We start from the raw sequence: 10775 nt of genomic DNA on the forward strand, positions 1-10775 counted from the left end.
ATTCTGCCATTCAAAATTTGTTACACATTGATGTTCTTAAATCTTCATGTTACTACTATCAAGGCGTTTTTCACAAACTCTCTTATGTATTTTTCTACCCAGAATGTTTCATTTTAATTCATGCTAATTAATATTCAAGAAATAGCAGTGTTTGTTTAATATCAGAGTTTAAGAAAGAGTTTCACTCCTCAAGTTAATTAAATACAGCTGTAAACTGATAGAAACATTAACAAGGTCATACAGCTTTCTAATTCTTTAAATCTGGTGCTTTCATCTACCTATCTGCTCCATCAGCTCTTCATCTCCTTTTAGAATCTCATTGGTAAACAAATTTCCCCTTTACCTCTACTGCCTGGCTATTTTTTCTTATTTATTAGTTCAACTCTAAATAATACTGGAGTGGAGGAACAGTCATATCTGACATCCCACATATCTTGCCACTCAGTGTCATTTAGAGGTGCATTAAAATTTTTATGTGAAAACTACCTGTAATTTGCAAACTAAATCTGCCAAAAAATGAAGTATTTTGTCAAAGGGATTTGGCACTGGTGCAAATTTCACCAAAAGACAAGGAAGTGAAATATCAGCCAGTCGTTCCGCATCCCGCTCTAGAAGATACTTTATTTCAAGATGTCACTGCAGTGCCTTGGGATATTGCTAGGGTGCATTTTATAAAATCTCTTCCCTATAGACCAGCTTTGTCTGCTACTTACATATTATCCTGTAGCAGAAAACATCCAGCTGGTGTATTTGGGCCATGTGGGAGAACTTACCACAGTTTCTGGTACGTATACAGCTTGGTATGCTTAACATAGATCTCAGGGAGTGCTCATTTTTGATGATTAACTTTGAGAGTTTGGGTGGAAGAGGGGAGGAAAAAGCATTTTCCAGTTTAACTACAGCACCTCAAATGCAGCTGGTATGGTTTATATCCACTGTGTACCTGTTTTATTTCCCATGAGAGAATTCCTACAGAAGGACTAAGCTTCATTACAAAGCTGTGACAAGGTCATATCTTATCCTTCATCTGATTTGAGAATTCAGTCTGTTTGTAGGTAAATAGATTATGATGCCCTGGAATCTTTCAAAAAATTAAAAGTCAGAGTCTGAGATAGTTTTAAAGTATGAAGGAAACAACTGCCTTCTTTTAGCAATAAAACTGAGGATGTATTGATATTTGGTGTCCGGCTTATGAAGACAAAGACAATAATGCCTATGAAAGATCTTTTTTTCTAAAAGTACTTTGCTACTTGTGAAAGATATTTAATATCTTTCACAATATCTTTCATTATCTTAATATCTTAGGGCTGTGAAAAAGAATGAATAGATAACAGACTGTAGAATTCGGAAGATATACTGTATCAATGGAGATAATTTGCAAATGTTTAGTATATATGAACACTACGAAGAAGATCTATGAAGAAATGCTTTTCAAAGTACATCTCAGATCTATAAGGTGAAACACTTAATGGATTCTTTGTGTGTTGCTATAAGGACTCACTTATAATCCAATGTGTCAAATGTTTCTAATCGCGGAGTCTTCAGAATGATTCAAAATCTACCAGAAATAAGACATTTCAACTACCAAGCCTCAACATACAGTATTAGTTCAGGATCATACTACTCCACCTCTGGTTATAGCACATAAATATTTATACAGTTGAAAACTTTCTGTCTTCACTGCAACAGAAACCCACAGCATCTTGGACTGATTACATTCATTGCACTTTTGGCTGAAAAGCTGCAAAAAAGAGTGAATCTATATCAGCCAACTATATAAATACACACGAGTGCATTTTTAAAATGTTCTCAAGATTTTCACTTTTAGAGACTGATAGAAAGGCAAACAATATTTTGTTAAAGTTATGGGTCTGCATATTTTGTAGTAATTCATTGAAAAAACGAAGGTCAGGTGGAAAAAGGTGCTTTAAAGCAGTCAAATTACTGAGCCTCTTTATTATATTTTTAAATTAATGTATGGCTTCCATGTTTGCAGTTTATTAATATCCTTGTATAACTTTCCTTCTCTACTTCTCAATTACATGGTACTATTTTTCTCAGAAGATGTGAATCTATTTTTCACAGAGAGATTATGGGCTTCATCTCTCTACGGTTCTCTGTGTGCAACTTGTTGCCCAAGACTACAGATATAACTATCATGCATACCTTGCACAGTCTAACCTTTTTCCCTTGTTCTGCTTGTTCTAGATATGCATGGAAGAATGCTCCTGTGTCTTCAGGGTTCACCATCCCTAATTCATGTTACTTATAAAATCACTGTAAACAGCCTCATTTTGTGGAGCGCTCACTGTCTTTTGTTAGATGGCTCCCAGATTTCTGTAAGCTGATAGATCTTTCATGAAACCTTGGGGGCAACATGACCAGAAGTGACTTTCATTTATGAGCTGTAGAATTCCTACTGGTTATAACTAAAAGACAGCACGCTGCCCTAAAGTCCCCAGTGTCTTCTTGATAGTTTTGCAAATATCACCCTGGAATCTTATGGATATTCATGCTTATAAACCTTAAAATCTTGCAGTTTCTTAAAGTTAAGAAACTGATGCAGTCTGTTGAGACTTCAGTATTGTTTATATCTGACGAAGACATTCAATTTCTTATATTGTAAGAACAAAACCTCTTATATTTTCAAATACAAATGTCAGGTAAAAAGGGATATGGATGGGGCTGCAAAATCTGTTCCTTTTTACTGACTCATGTGTGTAACAGTACCTAAGGCAGATGGATACTGTTTTCTGAATTTATAATGTCTCCTTAAGACATTAAGAAAACATGTGAACTTTTCATGCTTATATTGTTTTTGAACTTCAGCTACATTTTTAAAATCTCCAAGAGAGGGATGTCTTTGTAGTAGATTCCTCTCATTTATCACATTTCTTATAGTTCTGCATCATCATCCCTATTTTGACATAACTCCTGATAAAACAAATGCTGCTGTTTTCCTCTTCTGCGGTTGCTGGGAAGTCTGAAAGATGACACTTGCTGTACATACACCTGACTTACACAGACTGTGCTATTTTATATACAGAGCTTGAGGTGAAGGAGAATGAATTTGTTAAAGCCCATGTGACTATTTTCTGGCTTTGAGATAGACACTGTCAATCTTTTTTTTTTCTTCTTTTTTTCTTTTTCAATATACAAATCTTATTCACATTTGGCCATTATACTTACCCAGTGGTACAGTTGTAATCTACGCTTCATCAGCAATATTTAAATATAACGTGGATCAAAGTTGTATAAAATCACATTTTGTAATTTGATACTGCAAATAGGCAGAGTATTTTGCAGGACTAGATTATTCACCTCTCTGCTCTAGAATCTGGTGATGCAAATCTGTCACATAGCTACTCCTCTGCTCAAATAAGTGACCTGCTTACTGTGGGAGCTGGATTGTATGTCTCTCATTCTACCTATTACATAGCTTTGATAGAAGAAAACACATCTGTTTTAACTTACTAATAAAAGGTGTATTCAAGAGCTGTGCATGCAGGCCAGTCAGTGATTTAGGGAGAAAAATAATACCTATACAAGAGTATTGGAAAATGCCAGCAGTGCATTTATCTCCCCACACCTAGGAGCACAGAGAAGTTAATAGTTAAAAAAAAAAGTATTCTGTAGACTTTATAAAAGAACAGAAAATAGTACTTTTACTGTAGAAACAGACTAAAGTGTAAACAGACTGAAGTGCAGGTGTAAACTTTACTAGGTGTAGGTGTAACTTCACTAAGGTGCAAAGTGTATACATTAGTCTATTTTAATTCACCTGATTGTTATTTTAATATTGATAAACAAAAAGTGGTCAGTGCAAGTCATAGTATAGTTTACTATGGTAATGGATCGAAACTTGAAAGAGCTCCACTAGTGCATGAAAATAAGTTTATCTTGGTTTGGCTACCAAATATTCTAAGCAGTCATCTGTTTCCTCTCTCTAGCTAAACTATTTAAATTGTTTGAATTTTTTTCAAGTTTACTCTTTTTTTCTGCATCATTAAAGCTGCATAATCTCAACAGAGAAGGGCTGCCAAGGAAGGAAATTCTGATATCCACAGAGCTTAAAATCATTAAATCTGTTTTTCATGTCTTGGCTTTTATTGCTGTTCTTTGTGATCTTCTCACTTATCCGTTAGCTCCATTGTGACTTTCAGATGGGGACAGAGAAACAGCAAGAAGGAGAGAAACAGCAAGAAGGACAGCTTATTACTGCTTAAGAAACAGACACCATGATTTTCCTTCCTGTATCTCTAGGAGTAAAGCCACTGATTAACATTAAATTTTACACTTGTGCAAGGTCCTGTAGCCAGCTGGAAATGATGAAATGTGTTTTCTGCTTTGGGAGAGGTAGGCTTCAGATTATGCTCTCATAAGACGTTGTATCTTTTCTTGTAATGCATGTGATTGTCCAGTTTGATGTGAAACCATATAATTTTGACAAAATACCAGAAATCTGATAAAAACGCATTGCAGTTTCTATCTCTTGTATGGTCTAAATAAGGCTGATGGACACTGTCATTTAAGCACAGATTATTGCAAAATAATACCACAAAATTAAATCAAATTTTGATGTTCACCTTCATCATATTGTTTCAGTGTCATTCCAATATAAACCTTTTTGTATCAAAATATGTTTGAGTAACCGATCTGTTGTGTTCATAACTGTTGCTACTATGAGACAAGTGTATCCACTGCCTGCTTGCTCTACTTGGTTCTGACATGAAACACAGTCATTAACAAGTCAGAAGTACAACAACAAAAACTCAATGCAAAACAAAATGTCTACTTATAAAGCACTGTACGTGGGATCAAGTGAAAAGTTTAAAAGTATTTTTTTAAATATTAAAAATATGAAACATATTATTCTTTAGGATCTGAGTTTGGGTGATGCTGTAAGTGAGACCTACTTTCTCATAGTACTTGATCTCGTAGTCCAGAATGGCTCCATGGGGAAAGTCCGGCTCTTGCCAGGAGAGGGCAATGCTGTTTTGGGAAGCCCAGTCCTTCCTTACCATACCTATCAAGGAGGGTGCTGAAAGGGAAAAGGATAACTACGGGTTAAAGACGAAGTACACTCTTTATCCTTTCAACCTACTGTCTTAGGATACCAACCCGAGGTAACTTTGAGTGACCTCCAGGCAGAAAAGCATGACAGATGGCAATTCTCAGGGAAACCATATAACCTGGAATTAATGTTTCAAGTACACACCAGTAACTCCTTTATTAAAGTGCAGACCAGCTTCTGAGAAATGGCTATATACAAAAAATTCTCACCCAGAAAGAAGTACCTGAGTCAGTCACCACCACTGTCTGTGCATGACCAGGATGTGCCGCTCGCTCTGAGAACATCATGTCCAGAGCACTGCTGTGTTTCAGAGATTAAATTCTAAATTCAGGATACCCTATGTTAAGTGTTATAGTTATGCTAGAGTAGAACAAACATTTGGTTTACTCCTTGGGGTAAAATAATGTGACACAACCTAAAACAGGCATAACATACTCCGTTCCTGCTACCTGGGCTGGCAGAAGCAAAAGAATTCCAGTCCATCAGGGCAGTAGCTGTGTGTATTCAACAGCTGGCTGTTAGGGGAGGTGAGGGCAATGGCAGGGTTAGGGCAAGCCACAAAAGCAGAGGTGCCTCAACCTACTTGCAGTAATTGACACCACAGGGCTGCAGCTGTGCACTGAGCAGGAACTGCTTCCAGCAGCTTTCAGAAGGGGCCCAACATGGGTGGATGAACCCAAGAGCAAAGCTATCTCACTGTGGGTTTAACTGATTTTGGGAGTTGGATTTGCCGTCCTTTTGGAAAAGAAGAAGGACGTAGAAGGACATTCTGTGTAACAATGTCAAATGAGGCAAAAATTCAAACACAAGAAACTCTATTTGCTTATTTTATTAAACTGGTCAAGTAAGGCAAAAGAAGTCTAATACTTTCTAGATACTAAAGCTGCTTTACAAGTATTGACATGAATCTTTCCTAAATGTAACAACAAAAGTCACATCTTTCAACAGTCTTGAAGACAACAGGGAAAGCTGAACGAATAAGTTACTGAACAGCACATCAGAGTCCCACCAGCTTCCTGAGACTGTATCATATATACACATAAAGGTTCTTCCAGTGGTTTACCTTTCCCTGTTTGTCGCTGCAATAACATATACCACCATATTACACACCTTCCCTCATTCCTCTCTATTGTGAATCATACTTAACCTCTTCTAAGCTCCTAAGGAGCTGCCTCTTGAAATTACATACTTTTATTGCTTCAGTTTTTATCTTTTGAATAAAAGAGTCTCCTTAGTAAAGTGAAATAGGAATCTGCTTCTAGTCACAAAATTCCTCACCTTTGTTTACTTCCCTGTAAACATTTCAGAAAGTTTAAGAAATGAAATCAATAAATACAAGCTAGAAACAAACACTAAAGAAAACAGAACAGCTTGTTTTCCTTTGAAAGAAGGAAAGCTCTGCACACAGACACACGTATAACAATCTCCGTTTCTCTGTGTCAGCAAGACAGAAAATAAACCCCTGCCCACTTACAGTCCTCCCTGTGGATAACTATTCTGTGGCACAACAGACCAGTCTCTATGATGGGATAAAAAGCTAACAGGCCAACAGAAAATAACCAAAAGAAGAAAAAGCTACCAAAAGTGATATGGATAAAACAGAGCTTACACAGGAAACCTTACACCATTTTAACCATAGGTCTGATGCAAGGGAAAGAGAGAAAAAAAAGAATCCTCTCTTGCTGAATAAAGAATCAGTCTATTTTTCAGGAAGACCTCAAACAGCATCATATAACTAAACAGAGCTAAATAGACAAATAAATGAATAAAACACATTCAGAAGTTCTGGGCCAAAACGTTACTCCTGGGTACACATAACTACTCCCTCAGTTAAAATGAAATTTTTATTCTTGAAAATTGAGGACGAAACTGAGTTCTGGTAATATTACTCTGGGGTAAAATCCAGTACTCCAAGTAGGGAACAAAGACAGGGCTGTTGAAAGGAAAACACGAGGCAGCAAAAATGGATTTGTATTTGTGAAACACTAATCAAGGGCCTATGAAGACAATTGCTCATATATACTTGTTTATTATTTGCAGTTTTGAGTCATTCACTGGCATCAAGGCAGAGGCTAAGGGAGCTCTGCATGTTTTTCTGATCCACCTCGTCTGCCTGTTCGTGCCTCAGAGACTTCAGCTGGGCCACCCTCACTAGCACACCATGGCTTCACCTCTCTGCAGTGTGCATTCATCGGTCCAATAGCCAAATCCTTGCAAAATGATTGAGTATGCCTGCAGAAAACACTTGATCCTTCTAGGCTTTTTAAAATATAGATTACTGATATTATACTTCTTCAAACTATGACCTAACATGTGGTGCATTTTTCTTTGGGCTCTCATTCCCAAATTTCTACAACAATTTAAGTACATATTCTGTCTGAGTTCACTGCAGTAACTCTTCCATTTGAGCAAGCAGCCAACACCTTCTCCCTGGGAAACAGCTCAGGAGTAAAATAATGGAAGATATTTACTTCAGTCTCCTGTAAAACAGCTGTGGTTGACCTGCGCTTGAAAGGTCCCATGCTCACATCACACCAGCACCACAGTGCCAGCACTGCATCCTATAAATCAAAGTGTGAAGGTGTGTGTGTGTAAGGCTCCGGATACTGTGTATTTGTGACTTTTTTTTATAAAAAACAGCAACAGCAGCAACAAAAAAACCTACACACCACACACAGTACAATAAAACAAAACCAAAAGCCATTAACCATTTTACCCATTCAGAAGGGTGCTACTAATTGTCATACAGAATTTACCTGTATGATGAAATAATTAAGATGAAATAATTACTTAAAAAAGGAAATGGATTTCAGTCAGAAATTTATTGTACAAAGAGATAAGCACCTAAGAATAAGTAATAAAAAGTTGCAGCTAGTCAAGTTTCTATTTTTTCAGTTACTATCATTTTAAAAACAATATTTTCACTGGAAAAATTTCAGCTCCTTATAAGATTAGCTCAGTAGAACAGAAATGATTTAGACCCTAAAAATGTTACCAATTCATTGTTAGAGCTCTCTTAAACTGGAAATTTGTAAGACAGGTAAATCCTATTTGCTCATATATTAAGACTGCTAAAATGTTCCTACGATGAATCAATGGGAAGTTCTTCTAATTAGTTTCTTCAAATCCAGTAACTGCAGGGGAGCTCTAATTTGGTTATCCACTGAAAACATTTGAGGAAAAAAAAAAAAAAGCTTGAATCCCAGCATGACTTTTAATCATTTTAATGGCAGCATTTTCTTGACACTGGTACTAGGCTGAAGGATGGTTTCTGGCTCTTGATCTCAGTGTTGATCTCAGTTTTGTACTAAGAATTCTTTGCACCATCTGCTCTCTATGTTTTCCTCTACGCTCTTATAAAATTTTTGAATTGCAATGAGTCATCTACAGTGCTGTCAGCTCCTATTAATTTAGTCTGATAACTTTCCTTGTCTTTTCAGATTTGAATTGAATAATGAATGTTCATTCCTCAATTCAGAGTGGGAATATTTTATTCTAAATGTCTTTGGTTTCTTTTTTTTACTGAATCTCTTTGTTTACTCATACATTGTATAGAAAGCAGAAAGTTGTAAATGATGGTTGAAATCCAGTGTCATTTGTATAGAAACTTTCTCTTCTTCCAAGATTGACTTCCATTATCTGTAGTCCCTGATTTCAAAAGAGGTGATCTACAGGACTTCTGAAGCTTTTTCCCCTTAGCCTATTTTGTAATTTTCCAATTTCTTGTTTCATTTTGTTAAAAATGGGCAAAGCATTTCCAACATTTTTCACAAGTTTTCCAGACTAAACAACTTTAGTTTGTTGCCTGCTGAGTATGCAGAATCTTCAAACCCAGCAGCAGCTGATGACACTCACCCAATGTCTGTTTCGTCCAATCTACCCCTCTACTATTACATTTCAAACCTTATTTTCTTTGAAGAGAAACCATGTCAGCTCACTGTCATTTTAGTGGGTGCCAGAACAGGCCCTACTAGAAATCTGTGAAGTCTCTTGTTAAAGAAAACTATCAACCAACAAACAAGATAAGCTACATGATTGTTGCCTCCTTTCCTTCTCTCCCATCTGTTTTGGCCAAAGTCTATGAAGTGCCAGCAGTCATCTGGACACCATCCTCATTAGAAGACTAAGGACCTCCATGTATAAAATACTGCCAGTGGAAATGATGTGCTTTAACTTAGACACACATTTCTATACCATCACCATTACCAGTAATAATCTGAATTGCAATAATTATATGCTATTTTTCTTAAGAGCTCTGCCAGCTTCAAGACATAAGAAGGACCATACTCACCCAAATATAGGGCTTTATCAATATTTTTGGAGTAAGGCTTTTCCAACAAAGGAGGGAATCCAGCCTGCTCCCTTCCTCTTCTTTCTCTCCTACCTCGGCCACTTCCCAAATGTAACTGAGGGAAAACACTAAGGCCCACTCAGGAGATTGCTTCTAATTGAATTCATTAATCTAGCACTTTTTGTTTCCTATGATATAGTTAGAAGAGGAAACACACTTCAACACCTTGCAAGAAGCCTGCTTTCCTCTTGTTCTTTCATTAAGACAAGGACTGTTGCGAGTGGAAGAAATATCAATGCTACAAGGAGCAATCCAAGTTCACCTTGGTTTCATGTCTATGTTGGTCAGAATACAAAAGAAGATGGGTTTACTGAAAGACACATTTTCAAGCTTATGTCACATGTAAATTGTATGAATTAATTTACATAGGAAACTATGTGTGAAACAACAAGAGCTATGGTTATCTAATTATCCAATAACATTCTACAGAAATTTTAGCAAATTAATGAAACAGAGTGTGGAATAAGTACATTAACTTTTCAGCGGTTTCTCCTCTTGCTTAACCGTAATAGTAGAAAGTTCTTTTGTGAACTACCAATACTAGATTTTAAAGCAAAGTGTGTTCTAGATTTGTGTTTCTCATTATAAATACTATAGCTATATAGCTATACTTTATATAGCTATACTTTATATAGCTATACTTTTTAAAGGTGTCATTTTTAAATCAAATCATACGTGTGCAGCATTTATAACTGTTAATTTCAGAGATGTACCAGGGTACAGTATTTTTTATACAGTGTTCTCCCAGCCTAGATTCTGTAATTGTATTAGAATTTCTATACTATTTGATACTGAGTATGATTTTATATTATACACAGCAATAAATGAAGTCTGAGTTTTTATTCACGACCCACAATTAGAAGCATTTTTCCAGACTTGGAAAAACTGTCATTTCAGGGCACCATAGTAAAGAAATATTGATTTTACTTCTAATTCTTGAAAGTCTGTAAAGTAGGCAATAAGCAATAACAAGATGTTTTCTTAGAGGTGACATTTTACTCCAGTAACAGAACTGAAAGAAATGAAATAACATTTCCTGATCAATGATAATGTCTTCAGTATTATTGGCATTTGGGCTGTTTACGAAGGAAGGATTTACCAGAGAAGCTAAGAGGTCAAAACTCTTCAGCCTTCATTAGTAATGTCACGCATGAAAAGTAATCTCGGTCAACTGACAAGGATGCAGTTGTGCTGCCTATCATCTCCACCAGCCTCTGTTCCTGCAATATGTTTATTAGCTCCGCTGCCTATCATCTCCACCAGCCTCTGTTCCTGCAATATGTTTATTAGCTCCCCAGCAAATCCTTCCTTCCTTCCTTCCTTCCTTCCTTCCTTCCTTCCTTCCTTCCT

The 10775-nt window shown here is 36.5% G+C and overlaps 1 protein-coding gene across 4 annotated transcripts in view; it reads right to left on the reverse strand.

Annotated features, from left to right (window-relative positions):
• The window catches only part of EPHA6 (EPH receptor A6), a 495246-nt gene that overhangs the window by 154043 nt on the left and 330428 nt on the right, over positions 1–10775 (reverse strand). For all 4 annotated transcript variants that reach the window (XM_042867712.1, XM_042867711.1, XM_042867715.1 and 1 more), the window contains one exon: positions 4917–5041. In XM_042867712.1, the coding sequence (XP_042723646.1) occupies positions 4917–5041 (125 nt within the window). The remainder of the gene's footprint in view (positions 1–4916; positions 5042–10775) is intronic.

The sequence above is a fragment of the Lagopus leucura genome, unplaced genomic scaffold, assembly GCF_019238085.1.
Source record: "Lagopus leucura isolate 7727_CA_CO unplaced genomic scaffold, USGS_WTPT01 Super-Scaffold_100001, whole genome shotgun sequence".
NCBI classification, from domain to species: domain Eukaryota; kingdom Metazoa; phylum Chordata; class Aves; order Galliformes; family Phasianidae; genus Lagopus; species Lagopus leucura.